General features: G+C 49.4%; 3 protein-coding genes across 6 annotated transcripts; 1 reads left to right on the forward strand and 2 right to left on the reverse strand.

The window, feature by feature from the left end:
- Positions 1-5117: 5117 nt before the first annotated feature.
- On the forward strand, positions 5118-7849 carry Rnf181 (ring finger protein 181). Of its 3 annotated transcripts, none has more exons than XM_028762442.1 (5): positions 5118-5275; positions 6069-6196; positions 6370-6479; positions 6635-6709; positions 6939-7849. In XM_028762442.1, exons 1-5 carry the CDS (start codon positions 5151-5153, stop codon positions 6996-6998), a joined length of 498 nt encoding a protein of 165 aa, XP_028618275.1. In that variant the 5' UTR covers positions 5118-5150; the 3' UTR covers positions 6999-7849. The 3 variants fall into 3 exon arrangements, with proteins under 3 accessions (XP_028618275.1, XP_028618277.1, XP_028618276.1); XM_028762444.1 differs by having other exon boundaries at positions 6947-7849; XM_028762443.1 differs by having other exon boundaries at positions 6370-6474; positions 6568-6709.
- On the reverse strand, positions 7803-12114 carry Tmem150a (transmembrane protein 150A). Of its 2 annotated transcripts, XM_028762441.1 has the most exons (8): positions 12017-12114; positions 11251-11432; positions 10783-10830; positions 10411-10497; positions 9518-9585; positions 9099-9226; positions 8781-8958; positions 7803-8569 (listed from the first exon to the last, which is right to left on the reverse strand). In XM_028762441.1, the coding sequence occupies exons 2-8, from the start codon at positions 11313-11315 to the stop codon at positions 8328-8330; spliced, it is 816 nt and encodes a 271-aa protein (XP_028618274.1). In that variant the 5' UTR covers positions 11316-11432; positions 12017-12114; the 3' UTR covers positions 7803-8327. The 2 variants fall into 2 exon arrangements, with proteins under 2 accessions (XP_028618274.1, XP_028618273.1); XM_028762440.1 differs by lacking the exon at positions 12017-12114 and having other exon boundaries at positions 11251-12005.
- A 4080-nt stretch (positions 12115-16194) lies between these two features.
- Positions 16195-20431, reverse strand: CUNH2orf68 (chromosome unknown C2orf68 homolog). Its single transcript, XM_028762379.1, has 4 exons — positions 20258-20431; positions 20062-20180; positions 18878-19029; positions 16195-18561 (listed from the first exon to the last, which is right to left on the reverse strand). The coding sequence occupies exons 1-4, from the start codon at positions 20380-20382 to the stop codon at positions 18439-18441; spliced, it is 519 nt and encodes a 172-aa protein (XP_028618212.1). The 5' UTR covers positions 20383-20431; the 3' UTR covers positions 16195-18438.
- Positions 20432-20535: the final 104 nt, after the last annotated feature.

Consider the following 20535-nt stretch of genomic DNA (forward strand, 5'->3'; position numbering starts at 1 on the left):
AGAGAGAGAGAGAGAGAGAGAGAGAGAGAGAGAGAGAGAGAGAGAGACAGAGAGAGACAGAGAGAGACAGAGAGAGAGAGAGACAGAGAGAGAGAGAGAGACAGAGAGAGGAGAAGAAAAGAAAAGAATAGAATAGGGCTGAAGAGATGGCTCAGTGATTAAGGGCACTGGCTACTCTTCCAGAGGTCCTGAGTTCAATTCCCAGCAACCACATGGTGGCTCACAACCATCTGTAATGGGATCTGATGCCCTCTTCTGGTGTGTCTGAAGACAGCTGCAGTGTATTTATATAAATAAAACAAATCTTAAAAAAAAAAAAGAAGAAAGAAAGAAAAGAAAGGGGTGGGGTGGAGAACAGAAGAGAAACAGCAGACAATTCCTGAGTGAACAAAAACTGAGGTGGATCTCTGACCTTCACACATAGATGTACATACATGCACAGACATGAGTACACACATATACATGAGATGACATGGCAAGGGAATGGCTTTCCACCTGACATTTCCTCCTTCTTACTTCTTATTCTGGGTCTTACTCTTAGTTGAATGTTACCTACCACCACATTACACCCAAAGCCTTTAACGCTTCCATGGTGCTATAAACAGAGTCATAAAGGTTTCCCTTTGGGAAAGAATTAAGGCATTCCAATGTTCCAAGATACACAGGACCACAAAGCCAGTGCCTTTAAGGCCATAGGAAGGAACACTCATGTGAAGCTGGCACGATGGTTTGGCAGGTAAAGGTGCTTGTTGCCAACTATTACTAGTTGGGGCTCTGTATGTGTGTGTTGTCAATTTGACACAAGCTAGAGTCATCTGGGAAGAGGGAACTTTGATTGAAAAGATGTCTCAATCAGATCATCCTGTAGGCAATCCCTGTAGCACTGTCTTGATTGATTATTGATGTGGAAGAGATTGATAATTGATGTGGGAGAGCCCAGCCCACCATAGATGTTGCCACCCTGGACAGGTGCTCCCAGGTTATATAAAAAACAACCTGAGTAAGCCATGGAAAGCAAGCCAGTAAGTAGCTTTCTTCTATGCTCTCTGCTTCAGTTCCTTTCTACAGGTTCCTGCCCTGACTTCCCTCAGTGATGAACTGTGACCTGGAAGTCTTAACTTGAAATGAGCCCTTTCCTCTTCAAATTGCCTTGGCCAGAGTGTTTAACATATCAAGAGAAACCTAAGTAGGACACCAAACCTAACAAGCTGAGTTTGATTCCTGGGACCCACATGGTGGGAGGAGGGCACTGATTCCCAAAGTTGTCCCCTGACCTCCATGTGAGTATTGTGGCATACACATACACACATACACACACACACATACATATACACACACACACACACAAACAAACACACACACACAGAAACACAAAGTGGGAAAGCACCGCTTAAAAAACAAAACAATCGCCAGGCGGTGGTGGCGCACACCTTTAATCCCAACACTTGGAAGGCAGAGGCAGGCGAATTTCTGAGTTCGAGAGTTCAAGGCTAGCCTGGTCTACAGAGTGAGTTCCAGGACAGCCAGGGCTACACAGAGAAACCCTGTCTCGAAAAACCAACCCCCACAAACAAACAAAACGAAAAAACAATCATTCACTGGGCTAAGAAAGACATGAAAGAAGATAAGAAGGCCCACCAAGACCTGTTTGAGTTATTTTTTTCTTTCTTTTTATAAAATTTATTTATTTTATGTATGTGAGTACACTGTTACTGTCTTCAGACATATCAGAAGAGGACATCAGATTCCATTACAGATGGTTATGAGCCACCATGTGGTTACTCAGGACCTTTGGAAGAACAGTCAGTGCTCTTAACCACTGAGCCATCTCTCCAGTCTCCACCCACCTTTTTCTTGAGACAGTGTCTCACTATGAAGTTCTGGCTGTCCTGGAACTCATATTCTAGGCCAGGCTGGATGATATGCCACAGAGATATGCCTACCTCTGCCTTCCTGAGTGCTGGGATTAAAGGTGTGTGACCCCACACTAGGCTTGTTTGTATGACTTCACTGCAGCTCGAACAAGTGTGAAGGTCAAGGGCCATTCAATGTCAAGCGTATAAAATAAGCAAGTCTTGCTAGGTGAGGGAGGGTTACCAAGAAAAGCAAGAAAAAGAGACCTGAGAATTGTACAGAGCTTAACCCCTTAGAAGGATTAAATGTCTCACAGTCTTTAGAAAACTAATATAAAATGTTGAGACTCTTTAAAATATCCAGTCTTTTCACTGTGGGCCCCTGTCAAATCAAAACAAGTTACATGTGTTCTCACTCACAGTTTATAAGTTCATACTTACAGGGAAGAGCCAGGACATAGTGACATTCAAATCAGAACCCACATTCAATACTGTCTAAAGTCCAGTGCTTGACGTCTGGGACCCACCCACAATCGCCTGGGTTCCAAAGGACCTGTGAAGCTCGGACTCTGCAGTCCACAGCCCACATAGCTCATTTCCCCAGCTCAGACTGACTCCAACGCACAGCCCCGGCATCTCCAATATTATGGGATCTCCACATATGATCTTCACCGATGACCCCTCGGCCTCCCTTCAGGGACTCTGACATGCCACATGGAACCATGCCTCAGCCACTCTCTATTACCCCTTCAGTCTTCAGAACCAGTACCACTTGGGTGACCTTTTCACATTCCCAAGTTTGGCTGCTACCACGAGATGCAGTCTTGGCCTTCTCTTGGGGCCGTAGCTTCTGTGTGCTAACTCTGAGGCAATGCACCTGGATGTCACCTCAGTGATGCATGTCTCATCTTAATCACTGCTGATTTCCCAACTCTAGCTAACCAGCATGGATTGTCCTAGTAGAGCTAAGGTTTCACTTTTAAGGGTGCTGGCCTTTTGGCAGTCATGGCTGATTCTTTAGCCCCAGATGCCCAAGCCATAGATTCTTAAACTATATCTCACAAACAGCCCCAACAGACTCACAAGCTTCCCTCAGAAACTTCAGTAAGCCAGGCCTCCATCATCTGCAGTGCTCTCAGCATTATCTTCCAAGTTCCCACAATAGTTCATTAAGATAGAGAGATGGCTCAGTGGTTAAGAGCACTGACTGCTTTTTCAGAGGTCCTGAGTTCAATTCCCAACAACCACATGGTGGCTCACAACCGTCTGTAATGGGATCTGATGCCCTCTTCTGGTGTGTCTGAAGACAGCTACAGTGTACTCATATACATAAAATAAATAATTCTTAAAAAAAAAAAAAAAGGTCTAAGCACTTGAAGAACTTTCCAACATCCTTCCTAATCTTCCTAAGAAAAATATGGTCACATCTGTCACGCAAATATCCCAGTCCTGGTACTTGTTTTTCTTTCTGTTTGGTGTGATAAAACACCATGACCAAACTTGTGGAGGAGAGGATTTATTTCATCTTATAATTGTACTTTACCATGAAGGTAAGTCAGGGTGGAAAATCACGGCAGGAACCTCATGACAGGAGATGCAGCAGAGGTCATGGAAGAACACTGCTGACTGGTTCTCTCAATCTGCTTTCTTATACGCCACAGGACCTGCCCCCAGGGTGTTACTGCCCATAGTGAGCTGGGCCCTTCTGTATCAGTCAGTCATTAAGAAAATGACTAGTCACTGGGCGGTAGTGGCGCATGCCTTTAATCCCAGCACTTGGGAGGCAGAGACAGGCGGATTTCTGAGTTTGAGGCCAGCCTGGTCTACAGAGTGAGTTCCAGGATAGTCAGGGCTACACAGAGAAACCCTGTCTCAAAAAACCAAAAAGAAAACGAAAAAAAAAAAAAATGACTAGTCTACAAGCCAATGGGATGGAGGCATTTTTTTTCAGCTGAGGGTCCTGCTTCCCAGATGACCCTAGGTTATGTCAAGTTGGCAAAAAGATAACCGACATACAGGGCTTATTACTTTTTTTTTTTTTTTTGTTAGAGGCAGTGTCTCCCTAAAAGCCCAAGTGGCCTCTTAAATTCTGAGACTATGGGTGCTAAGAATTTGCTACCTTCCCTGTGCTTATTATCATCTTCCTCTTCTGAGAAAGATGGCAGCATAGTACTTTGCCCTACTGAGTTTGTCAGCAACACTCACTTTTGGGCAAGCTACTTTTGAGATTCAGGTCTCAGGTACATACAGGGTAGAAGTAATGGGAACTCAGCTCAGTGGTAGAGCAGGCGCTTAGCGTGAACGTTAAGGCTCTCTGAGGTGCCTCACTAGGGTACCAGACAATTACAACAATCAGATACAGAATTTGTTTTCTGTATGTCTCTCTTTTTATTTTTTTAAAGATAGGATCTTACTATGTAGCCCACGCTGATCTTGAATTTGCAATCCTCTCGCAGTCACTGCCCCCTTTTCAAAAACGATTTATTTTATTTTATGTGTGTTTTGTTAGTAGTTTCTGGGGAGGAGGGGAAAAGAGGCATTACCCGGAGCTGGAGTTAAACTGTCCAGCTTGAACTCCTAATCATGCATTGTTTTGTCTATTTTCTTTCTTTCCTTGTTTATATTTTTTATTTTTGTTGATTGAGACAGGGTCTCACTTTGTAGCCTTGGCTGGCCTCCCACTCACAGAAGAACACCTGGTTCTTCCTCCTGAGTGCTAGAATTAAAGACATGCACCATCGATCACTTTATGTGAGTGGGTGTTCTGCTGCACGGCTGTCTGTATGCCTGGTGCCTGCAGAGAGCATCGGACCCTCTGGAAATAGTATAGTGCGCCGTCCAGTGGGTGCTGGGATTAAAACTTGGGTCCGCTGAACCATCTCTCAAGCTCCTCCACCCCTTATTTTTATGCCTAAAACATAAATGCATGAGAATTTTCCTCTCAGGGCGTAGGTGGAGCATGTGGGTAAAGCCAACAAGACACCGCAAAAGCACTTCCGGCTCGGACTGGCACTTCTGGAGCGCAGCGAGAGCCCTCTGAGCGTGGCTCTGAAAAGTCCCCGGAATTTCCTCTTTGTCCAACTCCATTGGCTTGAGCCTTTGGTCATCTGACTCATCCGACCAACGAAAGGCGGCTGAAACAGTACTTCCGCCTCTGTGTGCGAGTCACTATGCCCACCCTAGAAACGCTCTGATTGGCTGTCCTCCCGAAACGGACTCGCTTATTGGCCAGCGCGGGATCCAGCGCTCCAGCGGCAACCTAAAGCTGTGTCAGACAAGCCCGGCTGCCCAGGAGCCATGGCGTCTTATTTTGATGAGCATGACTGCGAGCCGTTGAACCCTGAGCGTGAGGCCCGTAATAACATGTTGCTGGAGCTCGCGAGAAGAGTGCGCGGGGCTTGGAGCTGGGCCCCAGGCAGCAGGTTTCTGGACTGGGGTTTGGCGGAGAGGGTGGGTAACTTGGGAGGTGGAGTCAATAATGTGGACTATTAGTCTGGGCGACGCGATTAGTCGAGTCGGAGTCGTTGATTTGGGCCATTAATGAGTAGGGCCCGCCAGGGGATCGTGGGAAAGACTGAGGTGGAAAGTGTGGGAGTAGCAGAGGGAGGCACCGGAGAAGATTGTCATGGGGGCGGACACGGCCTGTGCCCAAGTGTGTAAATTGGGTAGTGTTTTCCTAGTAATAAGCAAGCACAGAAACTCACTGCTGTCCTGGAATCCACTTTGGCTTTACTGGATTATTCCTGAACAACTTAGACTGCCATTTCTAGTAAAATGGGAGAGTTGCCTGGAGTGGTGATACAGGCCTTTAGTCCAACTACTTGGGAGATGGATAGGAAAAGGGAACGAAAAGCAAGCGGGGGTGGGGTGGGGAGCGTTGTCTGATAGCTCTGCTGGTGGGTTTTTTGCTGTTGTTGTTGTTTTGGTTTTGTGTGGGTGTGTGTTTTGTTTTGAGACAATCTCACTATGTATCCGTAACTGGCCTGGAACTTAATAATATGTAGACAGCGCTTGCCTCAAACTCACAGCTTCCTGAGTGTTGTGACTGAATGCATGGGCCACCACCTCTCACTCCCACCCTACTGAGCAGCTATTGTGCACTATTTGTTATTACGATTAGCCAGGACAGGTATTTTTGTCAGTTAGTGTCCAGTGGATTATGGGGGCCAAAAATAGATGCTGTCCTTCGTTCTGATCTTATACCTTCTTCCTCAGATCACTCTTTAATAGGATGGACTTTGAGGACCTGGGATTGGTAGATTGGGAGCACCACCTTCCCCCACCAGCTGCCAAGGCTGTGGTGGAGAGCCTCCCTAGAACAGTCATCAGTAGCTCCAAGGCTGGTGAGAACACAAGTTCTTTTTTTTTTTTCTGTTTCGGGCAGATAAGCCAGACGTGCCATCTCCCGCCTAGCCACCAACAATCTGGCCTGTTAGTTTTCTAGGCCAAGCCTGTGTCTGAGTGGGAGGTTGGGTTGGGCCTTAACAGCTCTCCTGATCAGCACTTCCTCTTCAAGATCTCAAGTGCCCCGTGTGTCTTCTGGAATTTGAGGAGGAGGAGACTGTCATTGAGATGCCCTGCCATCATCTCTTCCATTCCAACTGCATTCTGCCCTGGCTAAGTAAGGTACTAAGTCCCCCCTTCCCTGTTCCAACACCAGTTCCTAAGCTGCTTTTGTTGTTGTTGTTGTTAAGAACTGGGGTGAAATCAAGAGAGAAGAGAGAGCAGGGGTGGGAGTCAGGAGCAGGAAAGGGCTGGAATACTGCTCCTGATTTTTCTAGACAAATTCCTGCCCTCTGTGCCGCCATGAGCTGCCCACTGATGACGACAGTTATGAAGAGCACAAGAAAGACAAGGTAGGGGCTGGTGGGAGGGGTACTGGTCACTCCATCCCTGCTGCACACTCCCAACTCCTCAGCAGGCTTGGGTAGGCCTCCCTCACTTTGGCTCCCTTCCAAGTCAGTCTGGTTAAGGGGCAAAGGTCTTCGCATTGTTGATGCTAGGCCCCATGACAGCTGCTCTATGTATGGTCCTAGCCACGAGTTTTCAGACATGGCCTTGCCTAGCCTGTTGTCTTTCTTCCAGGCTCGGAGGCAGCAGCAGCAGCACCGCCTGGAGAACCTCCACGGAGCCATGTACACATGAGGCAGCAGCTAGGGCTGAGAGCTCAGCCTCTCTGATACCTCCCCTTTGCACTTTCAGTCTTCATTAAAGGTTTCTTTACCCGCCCTGCAGCTGCACTGCTCACCAGCTGAAGCGGGGGCTCCATCTGAATCCTCCACCCTGCTGCTAGCCAGAAAGACGTCCAAGGTGTCGAATGGCAGAAGGTGTCAGGCTGCATTTCCCTCTCTGTCAGCCTCTAGACTTTGGGTGGTGGGGCCCTGGAACAACCAGAGCTTGGGTCTGAGTGTTCTTTTAGAAGTCAAACTGTGTTAGAGCCTGGCACTTTGTAGCTATTTAAAACTGATAAATTAACTTGCACCACCCCCTTCCGGAAATCTCTAGTTAACCTTGGAACCTTTAGTTAACACTGGAATCCTGGGGGTGTTCTTTATTTCCACAGAGAAAACTTTTAACATTGTAAAAGTTGCTCTCTGTATCCCGCGCCCCCCAACCCCCATCAAGGAATCAAAGTTCAAGCCAGACTGAGTAGGGGAAAGAAGTGAGACTATGAAGCCAAGCCAGTTCTTTATAAAGGGGACAAGCCCTTGTGGAGGTTTTGAAAGTGGGTTTCACTCTGTGACCTTGGCTGGCTTGGAACCCACTGTATAGACCAGGCTGGCCTTGAACTTAGTACCACTATGCTCACACCCTTATGATGTATTTGAATGGCATCTGTCACTCTTAGTTTCTGGCAACCTCAAGAATCTTTCCTGGAGGAAAGGACTTCTTTCCATCCCTCCCTGCTGGATCGGACCGTCTCTGAATCTCCGGAACAGACTGCAAACATGCAAATTAGAATTCTTTTAATAGATATAAAAAAAAGTACTAAAATACTCGTGTGGTTCCGCTGTGTTATTTGCCCTAAAGGAAGTGAGGGGCAGAGTGAAGAGCCCAAGTGCAGCTGGGTGGGCCTTCCCTTAGGCTAAGGCATGCTCCTCCGGTCATCCAGACTTGTGAGCCCCTGCTGCCCCAGCCCCCAATTCCTGCAGCAGAAAGCCCCAGTGGTCTGGCTCTGGCACTGGGAGTAGAAGGCACCTGAAGGGCTGGCTGGGCAAGTGAGGACAGGTGACCTTTAACACAAAATACTACTCTGGTATGAGGGAACAGGACAAGTAGCCGAGGCAGCTGTGGAGGCCCTGCTCCTCTATGGCACAGGTGGATGTTGGATGGCCACTGGATGGCCACGTCTCCAGGAGTAAGGAAGCCTAGATCCCAACAATACTCTCTAAAACTTGTTTTTGGTACAAAATAAATGCAAAGAAGGTAGAGGGCGTGGTTGTTTCGGAGGCTGGGCCAGCCACCCTCCTGACCTCAGATCATGGCAATACTCTCCGGAGCACAGTTGAGGTGGGTAGAGGTGCTGCTGCTCCCAGAGGACTTACAGGCCCTCCCGGGGGCAGGCTGTAGTGCAGCCACCAGTGTGTCTGAGGAGATTGTCCCAAACTCATAGCTGAAGGTGCCGTAGAAAATGAGGATATCGAGGACAAACACCCATTCACACAGGGCAGCTCCATGCTGTAGCTGAGAACTCTCGTGGAGGAAGAAGACTCCACCTGGAGCAGTGCTAAGGAAAGGTTCAAGAGGATGTGTGCACCTAGCAACACCTGGATGGCCAAACCAAATACGTAGGTGAGATAAAGGGCCGGGCCACATAAGACTAGGGCAGTGTGGTCACTGGACTCAAGATCCCACCCCTACCCCAACCTGGGGGAGAAGGGTTGAGCTAGGGGATGAGTTCCTGGCTACCCTGTTCCAAAAGGATACTAAGGATCAGGGTGATGAAGGCGATGACAGCCAGCACACTTCGAAAGTAGGCCATAGCCATGTCCAGGGGGGTGGTGGCCCCATGATAGAAGAGAACACAGTGCAGGCACACAAAGAGCAGCCCAGCAGGGAAGGCCAGACCAGTTCCGATGTAGTGTAGAGACTTGGCATAGTCCACCTGGCCCAGACAGAGGCTAATCCATGAAACTGCCCACCTCTCCTGCCCCGTCCATCACTTCTCCCTCCTAGCCTTGGTCAACCTCCAGGTTGACCCTACAGGCATCTAGACCCTTATTAAGGGAGGTGGGGAGGGGGCACCTGGAAATTGCCGACCACCACGAGGCCTGCAGCGTTGGTGCAACCTGTGATGAGTGCAGTGGTGTTGATCCAGGAGTGCCGGCTCTGCTCCAGGAGCTGCCCATACCGAAGGAGGCAGATGAGGGCCACTAGGAGAGACAGTAATGATGGGGCCAGCTCTCTGACTTCTCCCTAGGCTTTTTACCCAGGACAGCTGTTCAAACACTAGTTAGCATCTAGCTGACTGGGGCCTGAATACCAAAGTAGCTGGAGCTGCCCCCTCTTCCCACCTGCCTGACGTTACCCACAAACTACCATCTTCACTGAACAGGAGAGAGTTGCTCCTCTTACCTTAGCCCTTGGTGATGGGGCAGACTGCAGAGTAAAGATTTCTGGGCTTTTCTGGAGGTAAGGGGTTGGGGTCTGATGATATCACTCACCCATAAAAGCACCCATGTTGCCAATGAGGCTGAAGAGGCAGCTCTCAGGGGGGTATGTGCCACATTTGCTGAGGGGAGGGGTAGGGACAATGAGACAGGAGTACCAGTGGCCCTCTCCGCCCCTTCCAACTCCTCCCCCTCACAGGCTTTATCTGTGCTTGGTCTTCAGCAGGCAAGTCTCTGATTTAAAGAGTTCATATATGTGAGAGATAAAGACATGCCCTAGAGTAGCTGGCAGATCTAAAACTCCCTTGCTGCAGCCGGCAGCTGGTCTGATTTTTCTGAAGTTGTGCTGGGCACTGAGAGGTTGCTGGGCTTAAATCCACATACTTTCATTGGCTGTGTGACCTGAATAAGTGTCTCCAAGCCTGTCTCCACAGCTAAAAGTGGGGAAAAAAACAGAGCCTAACCTGCAGGATGGACTAAAAGGCACCACTGGCAGATAAAACTCAGCAGGGTGCCCAACACCTAGAAATAGCAAGTAGTGCATTTATTTCTTTGAAACAGCCTTACATTGCTCAGGCTGGCCAAAAACTAGCTGGGGATGATCTTGAATGTTTGATTCTCTTGCTGGGATGGCAGGCATGTGCTACCACATCTAGTTTTATGTGGTGCTGGGCTTTGTGCACACTGGGCAGGCGTTCTGCCAACTCCACTACATGCCTGATGCCCAGGCTCCCTTTTTTCTCTTTTCTTCTCTGAGACAGGGTTTCATATAGCACAGGCAGCCCTTGAACTCATCTTCCCACTTCTGCTTTCCAAGTGCTGGGATTGTAGCTCTTTGCCCCTAAGCCTGGCTTGGTGGTAGTTGTTGGCTCAGTATAATGTTTCTTCTTAAGATCCAGGGACAACTCTTTGCCCAAGTGGATTTCTGGAAGTCTGGAGGGACCTACCTGATGAGAGGAACATCATCCAGGGTGCAGCAGGTCTTAGGGCCCCCTTGTTCAGCAGGGTCAGGAGAGCAAGACTCGTTGTAGGACCTGGCAGGTAGGACACGGGGGGGGTAGATTGGGGGAAGGAGCAGCTTAGAACTTTGGCCCAAAGCCTCAGGCCTCAAAGAGAAATCTTTCAGACCTCCCCAGCACCTTCCTGAAGCAGAAGCAAAGAAGATGAAGGGATGGTGGGAAGTGGGTGGATGAACAGGATGTCATGCCTGGAGACCAGTGTCAGAGAACAGCCTATGGTCTCCATGTGGCTTGTGAGCTCAAGGAGGGACAGAGATGAAGGGAGCTTTAGAGTGAGGCCATCTGCAGAGTGTTCCATACCAGTTCTCCACTGGGCACACGTGGCGGTTCATCACGGCCATGGCATACCTGTGGGAGCAGAACTGTCACCCTGTCCTCATGTCTCTTCAGACCCAGCCACCACCTCCTGGCTCTTTGACTTTTGACATTAGTCAGCCTCAGTGTCCTTGCTGGGAATTCATTTGGTGGGGTGAGGAGGCAGTTATTGATGCTGTAGCACACCCTGCACAATTGCCTCCAGCTAGAGCTCCTCTGGAAGTTGCTGTCTACAAGTGTATGTCAGAGCTGTCCTGCTGGCCCGCGCAGTGGTGCCAGCTTGTCCCAAGAGGCTGTGTGCCCAGGAATCGGGCCAAGCTTTGGAGACAGAAAAAGTGACCCTGGGTACCATTCTGGAGCCTACAAACAGGACAAGGGACTTTGTGTGTGCCATCAAGCTCCTATTAGCACCCCCCACACACACACACCTCAACCCACACTCCTCTTACTTACACAGTCCATATGCCCGTGATGGAGAAGGCTGACAGGCTGACAGGAAGGAGGATCCAGGCGGTCATGAGGGAGTGGAGCCAGGGTGGTGGTGGTTTAGGGGTAAGGACAACAGGTAGGTGGGGAAGAGGGGGCAGGCCCAGCTACCTTGAGATATTTCGGCCACAATCATCAGCTGCCCTGGCCTGGTTGGGGAGAGAGATCAAGGTCCAGGGTCTGGTGACTGGCCAGGGCGCGGGAGTGGGGGGGAGGGAAAAGGGAGGGGGAGGGTGGGCAACACTTCATCCAGAGCTCTCCTTGGGCGTTTGATTGTCCAGACTTTGGGATGAGCCCCGGCAGGAACGTGGCACCCTCTTGCTATCCATCTGGGGCCTCCGCGGTCTACCCAAATGCCACGGGCGCGCTGAGAGACTCGGGCAAGGCTGTAACATCTGGAAAGAGAGCCACGCTCCCCGGCCTGAGGGACGCCGGCTTGGTGAAGGCTGGAGCTAGGACAATCAAGGGGATCATGCCAAGGAAAGCCTGGGAGGGTGCGCCGGGCCGAGAGAGCGGCTGCGAGTCGTTGCCGTGCGGGCAAACCACCTGACCACCGCGCCCCGGCAAAGGGGCGGGTTCTCAAGGGAAGCTTGACCGGGTCCCGTTCGCGTGGGCACGGGGACCCCAGCTTGGGTAGGAGTGTGCAGCCAACGACAACACCCCCTCCCTCCAGAGCCCGGCTCCCCGAGACGATCCTTTGGAGGCCGCAGGGGAAAAGGAGTCCAGTACGCACCTCCCCGGAGCTCCCCGCAGCCGCCGCCGCCGCTCCCTACTCGGCCCCCTCGTGGCCGCGTCTCCAGCTGCGGCCCTCGGAGCAGCCCTGAAAGGTTTAAAGGGCCGAGCGGCCCCGCCCCTGGCGGCCCCAGGCCCGCCGCGCCGCCCGCCGGGACGTGGAGTCCGCGCAGCCCCGGCCCCGGTGCGGGAGCCCCGCCCGAAACTACAACTCCCGAGCCCCCGCGGCAATGTCACGGGGGAAACGTGGGCGGTGCCCCAAGTCCAGGGGACCTGGGCGCCCGGGGCTATGACCCGGACACTTCTGACACCGAGATCTAGAGGGCAGTTGTCATTCCTGCGGTGGGAGTGCGGGCCGGCTAGCCCTGCATCTCCGCCTGTGAATGTCGCCTGTGGCTGTCATCGTGCACGTGGCTGGAAGAAGCCTTCCTCCACTGCCTCGGCGTACTACACGACTTTGGGGAAACTCCTTCAACTCCCTCAATGTGACGACCCAAGCCTGCCACTGCCAAGACAGGCATGGGGCAGTTGGGTGACAAGCCAAGCACCAAGCCTGGGCTTGGCTTAGGAAACCCAAAGCAGGCTGGATTCTGCCCACCCCACCCTGTACCCTCCGGCCCGCCCCTTTTAGCAAACTCTGGAAAAGGGTTGCTTTCATTTTTATTTTGGGGACCTAGGAGAATTGGCCATAAGTCACGGTGTCCAAGATGTTTCCTGACTCAACACTTACTTAAAATAAAATATAGGGTCCTAAAGAATATCCACTGTAAGTACATGCAGGTGCCTGTGTAGGGCCGGTAAAGATTAAAGTAGGCAGGTGTTCATTAGCAGAGAGGAAGGTGAGGGACTCAAGTGGAATCTAGTAAGAGAAAACAGACTATTCGGGAATAAGTTATTAGTCTCTCTTCAATTGATGGACTGAGTGTGCTCCCTGAATATTCTTTTCTTGATGGAAAGGGCATGGTTACTTCTGCTCACACAGGACAAGTGTTCCTGGCTCCCTGTAAGCAGTGGGGCCCCCATGAGACAGCAAATCATTATTCCAAGGGGGGTATGATCCAAGGCTGGTAGGAGTGGGAGATAGCCACCCTGATGAAACCAAGGCTAGCTGCACAAAATCCCGTGCTGAGACAAAAGAGCAGAACAAGCTGTGAACTGGGGCTTCAAGAGCAGAAACCTTTTGGGGATCCAAGTGGAGGACAGGAATGGTACGGGAAACCACTGAATGGCCTTTTCTCTCTTACCATCAGAACTTAGTGAAAACAGGGCCAAGAAATATGACTGTGCGATGATCACTGGACAAGGCTGAATTGACAGGGGTGGAGGTGGGTATAAAGTCCAGCCCAGCTTCTGACCCCAGAGACAAAGGTGAATCTCTCAGTAACACGGAATATCATCCTGTCCCACTACATTCCAACTAACCAGGTACCATTTTTCTTTTAAGTGAGGCTGTGAACCATCACTGAAAGTTATCTTGGTTTTGGGGGAGAGGTAGTGTCCTATTATGTAATTCAGACTAACCCCAGACTATTGATCCTTCTGGCTTTAGCCTCCAGAGTGCTAGGATTACAGGCAGGTAGCAGCACACTTGGTTAGCTTGTTTTCTTCCCCTCAAGATAGGGACTGTGTAGTCCTGCAGTTGGAACTCCCTGAATTTGGCTCAGCTTTTTCTTTGTGTGTTACAGGGTGTGCTGGAAATTGAACCTGAGTCCTATGGAAGTGCACCAAGTGCTTTTTAACAGTGGAGTCATCTCTCTAACCCCCTTTCCCCCAGTATATATATTGAGGTCTCACATGTACCTCAGGCTGGCTTTGTACTCAAGAGATTTGTCTGGCTCCCCAGTGCTGGGATTAAAGTGCTCAGCTTAGTCTTTAACTTTTGACTATCATCCTGCTTCTGCCTTAGTTCTGCCAGAACAAGCCTATATGGGTATGCCATTTAGCTTTGTGGTTCCTAACACTTATTGATTGTATCCTAGTGAGCTGGGTTTGTGTTTCTATCTCATCACCAGGGGAAGGTCTTGGAAGATTGCTCAAGAGCCCTACTGACTCTTCTGACATGTTAGGTGACTAGAACTCCAGGGCTGTGTTGCTGGAGGCACTTTTAGGTTTAATATGTCAACTTGAATAATCCCTAAAACAAATGCTCTTATGATACAGGTCCTGATGAAGCCCAGGCTGTTTATGAACAGCTGAAAGAGGAAGATGCCTAAGAGGACAAAAGTAGGACCAGATGTCTTTCAAAGTTCCAACTCTTATGTTACATGAGTCTAGCTGTTACACTCCAACTAGAACAGCTCTTAAAATAGTCAGCACAGCAAGAGTCGAGATTTCCAGTGCTGACTGGGTAGGAGAGTAACTTTCGGGCAGACACTTAACCTCCCTTCCCCCCAAGTACACAAGTGATTTCACAACTTTTGGCAACAACAGTGCTGTAAAAATAGTTTATTGGTTTAAAAAGTACCTTCCATGATTTCCAAACAATTTGCATAATTCATTTTATTTATACAGAAACACTGGAAATGAGAAAGAGAATGGATGGCTTTTTCTACATTTAGCACCATGACATAGCCAGGACACTGATGCTTGCTGGTTAGCTTAGGCCACTCTCAAGTGTACAGTGACCCTTCTGTCTGTCTCTTGAGCTGTTTACCACAATTCCCAACCTCTTGTTTGCTCTGGGAAGGGAGGAACCCCTAACTAGGAAGGTTTTCACTTCTAACAACACTCTAACACCAAGGAAATTTGGGCTGGATGCCAACAGCTCCTCAGGGATAGGGCAAAAATTCAAGAGTTAAGGTTTCAAATAACTGTCAACATTCCATATGCGATTTCCCCAAAAGGCTCAGAGGCAGGAAAGTGTCATCTGTACTTTACACGAAGGTCTCCTTTGAGTTATCTGGAAGGCACCACCCTGACACAGGTCTTGTCAAACGCACAGCAGGTTGGATACTCACCACCCCAAAGAGGTTCCACCTATCTGGGCTGCTCTCTAGTTGGCAGTGCACCCGAGATGACCAGAGAGATGGAATGTTCTTTCACATTTTTTCGAGATCCACCCCTGCTGGCTAGACTGCAGCCAGTATATACTTTATTCTCATCATATACACTTGTATATCTTTTCCCTTCTTGCCTCATAGTCTTCAATGCCTTTCATGCTTGCCAGGGGACTACTTTATCCTTGCACAGCCCAACCCCCCTGCAAGATGAATGATATACACTCAGTCCAGGAATCACAAAACTGTAAAATACAGGCTTAATTCTAGTTAAGAACTGAGGGAAAAGCATTCCACACAGAATGGAATGAGACTTTTTGTTTGATACAAGGTCTATGTTGCTCACGCTGGCCTCAAACTCATAGCTTTTTTTTTTTTTTAAAAAAAAAAAAAAATAATGGGGGTAGGGTTTGAGAGAGGGTCTCTCTATGTAGTCCTGGCTGTCCTGGAACTTTGTAGATAAGGCTGGCCTCAAACTCAAGAGACCTTCCTGCCTCTGCCTCCCAACTGCTGGGATTAATGGTATGTGCCGCTATGCCTGGTCATAGGGCAATCCTTTCATCTCAGCCTTTCAAATGCTGGGATTACCAGCATGTACCATCATACCTGGCCTAGCCTCTCTTGCCCCCATAGCCTCCCTGCCCTCAAAATGAGCCAGCCAAGAACTTATCTACTCAGATGCACGTTGGTTCGGAAGCACTTTCTGTTAAGTCCTGCCTATGGCATACTGCTTCTACTGTGTAACACTGGGCAGTTCTGAGAATTCACTATGACCTCTGAGTTTTGAAATAGGTGAGAGACATCTGGAAGCAGGTGTGTCAAGTAAACTGGACAGCAGGACAGTATTATTACAGACCCAGAATGGGCCAGCAGAGCAATGAAGCTAAGCCATAGGCTGAAGGCAGCCCTGAGAGGCATTTTAGGGATGCCTAGAAAACATCAGCTCCACAGGCTGGCTCAGAATGACCACTCTTCATTTAGGCACGGGTTTGAGGCTGTAGGTAGTCATACAGGACAAATTAGCTAAGAATCAAGAGTGCTTTCTTAGCTAGAAAATCTTTCATACACACCGATAAGCAAAGTGCTTCTGGAAAAAGAGCTTAGAGAAGTTTCCCTCAGTCTCCTTTCTGAAGTCCTTGTGGGGATCACATAAACAGATAAAAGGCTTCTACAGAACACTCTGTTCATCTATTTCTTCCTTTATCAAGAAGTGGGAATAACTACAAATTTGTAGGTGCTGGGTCCTCAGATTCTTCTTCAGGTGGTTTTAGGTTCAATAACAGAATCAGGGCATAGGAAGCACAGCTCTAAGAACACAGACCCCAAAGAAATTCCACTGTTCTTTGTCCAGCCAGAGTTCCAGTGAATCCTGTGTTTCAAGTCAGAATATGGATGATTAGCTGGAGACTAAAACGACCTGCAGGATGAAGAGCATGGAGTTTGGCAGACCTTCCTTCATCCTGGAGGCTTTGGATGGTGTCTACCCATATAAATCCACAGGCACTTACAGCACTAGTGTACAAGTACAGGGTGAAGGCTTTTCCCTGATAGCAGACTGGGATTAGGACTGACAAACTTAAGGCACTGAACCCTGAGACCAGCTATCCTGGTTTACAGCATTCGGGTCCCCAGTCACACACACACCCCCGCCCCCTGGAACCAGGGCATTCTAACTTACCACCTAACTCAATGCCCCAGAATTCTGGCATAGCAAGCTGTACCTCACTGTTTTAATGGCATAAAGCAGATGCCCAGCTACAGTACATGTTTTCAACAGAGTGGGTTAAACACAGCAGGAACCCCAAGTGTCCTTGAAGCGAAAAGCTACTGAACTCGTATAGTTAGAATGATCTTGAGACCCTAGAAGACAAAGCCCTGGGGTAGGGGGTTTGGTTGTGGGCAGTCTCTGGGCTTGTAGGCTGTTTTATGATTCATGTTTCCAGTTGCTGAAGTTAGGCTCCTATGTCAGGAAATCTTAGGTGGCCCTGAATTCCTGTGGACAGGATGTCTTGTGGACTTCAGACCTTAGCCTAAGTTTGTGTTGGAAAACATGTGTTGGAAAAATGCTATGTCTGGGGATGTTTACCCAAAGAACCTAAGTTACATTTATTTAGTTTTTTCTTGAGACAGCTTAGTTGGTCTTTAACTTACAACAGTCCTCATACTTTGGCCTCTTTTATGCTGGGGTTAAAGTGTGTATCATCATGCTCAGACATACTCTTGGGAGGTATGAAAGAAAGCATGGGGCAGAGAAAGGGTCATTTCACTTCCTCAAAATGTCATTCACAGCTCTTTTTTGAAACTAGAGCCATCCCAGCCCAGAACAATTATAGCTATTGTCAACTCTCCCAACTTGAATAATTCAAGACTGCAACACCACGATTGGAGAGTTACTTTTAAGTCTGCTTTGATAATTCTCCTTTAGTCTGAGAAGAAGGCAGTCTCTCTACAGCTAGGAGGTGAATTTGGTAAGCCTAGCCAAGGCAGGTTTTTTTGTTTTGTCTTGTTTTTTAACTTTTTTTGTTTTGAGATAGGCTCTCTCTACCCTGTCTGTCCTGGAACTAGATGTGTCGCTATGTAGACCAGGCTGGCCTTGAACTCAGAGATCCACCTGTCTCTATCTCCTGAGTCCTGGGATTAAAGGCATGTGCCACCATGCTTAGCATGACAGGTTTTTCAACTAAGGACTGCAGCTTAGCTCAGCACTCTCTTCCTGGGTCTCCTATATAGTCTCCTACATGGACAGTGCAAAGCAGTGAGGCATAGGAGTAGCTTGGGAAAGCCACAGAAGGGGAAGGAGATGTGTTTCCAAATAGGCCTCAAATCCAAAGCTCTCCTGTTTTATTGGCATCAGAATTACTTGGAGAACTTGTTAGGAAGGCAGGTTCCCAGAAGCCCCACTTCTGAATTCCTGAGTGGCAGAGAAACAATCATGTTGGGGGGGTGGGGAGAAATGGAGTCTACCTAAGGCAAAAAGATAGGAGAAAGGAAAAGTGACAACTGAAAACAGGTCTAAGGAAAGATGAGTGGACCAAAGCAGAAACACAAAGGGGCCTGACAAATGACCTCATCAAGCCAGGAACACATGGGCAAAGGCTTCAGAAAGCCTGGCTCTCCCTGAAGTCTCTGCTCCCAAAACACTAAGTTAGCCAAAGTTGTCATAAACTTCCAGAATGTTAGGTTAGATGAATGGGACAAAAAAGACTGGCTGCTGAGAGGTAGGTCAGATGTGGTCCTGCAAGACCCTGTGCATACAGCAGCTTAGAGGAGGAGGAGGAGGAGGAGGAGGGGGAGGAGGAGGAGGAGGAGGGGGAGGAGGAGGACAGGATCCTGAAGACCACATGGACTTGTCCTGGCACCTCCAAACTAGAGGTGAGCTCCTTGGGCAAAACTCTGCCAAGTGCATTGAATCCTGCCTTCAACCCCGTCAGTGTCGGTTCTGGCGTTTTGCAAGCTCCTCCTGGATGCGAAATCTGAGGGCCTCTCGCATGGCTGGATCCAGAGGTGTGTGTGCTGATACTTCCTCACTCACCCTTCTGGGATCATCGTCCTACGTGGAGGAAGAGTCAGGAAGCTCAGAGCCTGGTCTCTCTCAGAAAAGTGCTGCCCTATTCCTAGACAGCATTCTCACAGAACTGTTTGGCTTACGGCGTCTAGCTTCTCAGGAGTCCCCGTAACAGTGATTCTCAACTGCAGGTCACAAGTTTTCCCTGTTCCCCCAACTAGGAATCTCTGTGTGCTGAGACTACCTGATGGGAAGACATGTTTTCCCACTGGCTCTGAGACTAACAGCGGCTCAGGAACTGGTGGTAGATTCCATCATGGCCGAGGACTGTCAAGCTGCAGCTTTTTTCCAGAAGGCGTACCTGATATACAATAACTGATGTGACCTCTCCACTGTCCGCCTCATATTCTAAACAGAAGAGCTGGCGGCCGGGAGGCTCCAGCTCAGAGCCTCCACTACTGCTGCTTTCGCTGGACTCCTCACAGTCTGGGTTCACTGGGTGGGTAGAGCCATCTGCAAGGGCAAACCAGAATGAGAGGGAAGAGGGGGATGCTGCTAAAACCCCTGCCCACAGAAACTATCAGAAGAACAGCACCAAGAAAGCCTCCAAGCTTCCGACAGACCCTGAGTATGTATGTGTGTCTGTAAGGGGAGCTGTCAATCGGGATTTTAACTTCTCTTTCTCTCTCCACTCTAGCACAATTCCGTTAGAAAGTAAGTATAAGATGCAAGTCTGCAAATATCACTGGAAGCTGCTGAAAGGATGGACTGGGCTCTGCCTCAGTTCAAATCCAGGCTCTGCCATTTACATTTACTAGCTCTGAGATGTTGCACAAGTTATTCACCTCTTTGGATAGTGAAACAGACATAATAGTTCTCAGCTTAATGGCGTTCTATGGACTCAATAAGTTAATTGGACTCAAGATCTTAACCCTCTGTAAATAACAGCCCACAAACTTAGTGTCATATGTTAGTTAACATGAGTTCATGGTCACAGGAAACCCTAGAAAAGGCCATTTATGCCAGGCAGTGGTGGCACACGCCTTTAATTCCAGCACTTGGGAGGCAGAGGCAGGTGGATTTCTGAGTTCTAAGCCAGCCTGGTCTACAGAGTGAGTTCCAGGACAGCCAGGGCTACACAGAGAAACCCTGTCTCGAAAAAAAAACCAAAAAAAAAAAAAAAGAAAAAAGAAAAAAGAAAAGGCCATTTATTGGGTTCGTTTCATTTTATGTACTGGTCTTTTTTGTTTCTTTTCCTCTCTCTTTCTTTTCTTTTTTTTTTTTTTTAAATCTCAGCCAGACTTTCCCTTTTTCAGGTGGCAGAAATATTAAAACACAGCATGACAGGCCACATTGGTGGACAGCGATTCCTGGCTGGGTCCCAGGTACCTTATATAACAGTGCAGTTTAACTAGGGTCACTGGGGGCGCTGACGTTGATGCAGCGGTTTCAACCGGTGAAGGGCCCGGTGAAGCAGGAGCCCTGGCGCAGAGAAGAGGGGCTTGCTTGCCCAGGGGGCGGGGCCGCGAGCGGGCGGCTGCTCACCTCGGTGGCGCGGCAGGTACACCTGTAGGTCTGGCTTGCGGGGCCGCGTGGGCGCGGGCGTGTGGCGCCTCCTCGTCTTCTCCTTGGCCGCCTGCTTCACCTTCTTGTCGTAGTCGTCCCTGCGGGGAGCCGAGCAGGAATCAGGCGCTGTCACCCGGCCGAATCGGGCCGGGCCGGGCCTGGGGCGGGGCGGTACCGAGCGATCTGGTTCCGACGGATATGGTGTACGAAGCCGTGGCTCATGTCCAGACGCCCACCGGGCTTGCAGCACAACCCCGGGCGGGGATCCCGGGCCGGGCGGGGATCCCGGGCCGCCTCCATTCAGATCTTGGATACAGAACCGCCGCAACCGCCACAACGGCCGCGAATTCAGGCCGCCGGCTGTGGACCACGACTTCCGGCCGCGGACCTCAACTTCCGGCTCCAATTTCCTTTTTCCGGTTGCGTAGGGGCGGGTGCAATGGAACGTAGGTG

This window comes from Grammomys surdaster, unplaced genomic scaffold, assembly GCF_004785775.1.
Source record: "Grammomys surdaster isolate TR1022 unplaced genomic scaffold, NIH_TR_1.0 133, whole genome shotgun sequence".
Classification (NCBI taxonomy): Eukaryota; Metazoa; Chordata; class Mammalia; order Rodentia; family Muridae; genus Grammomys; species Grammomys surdaster.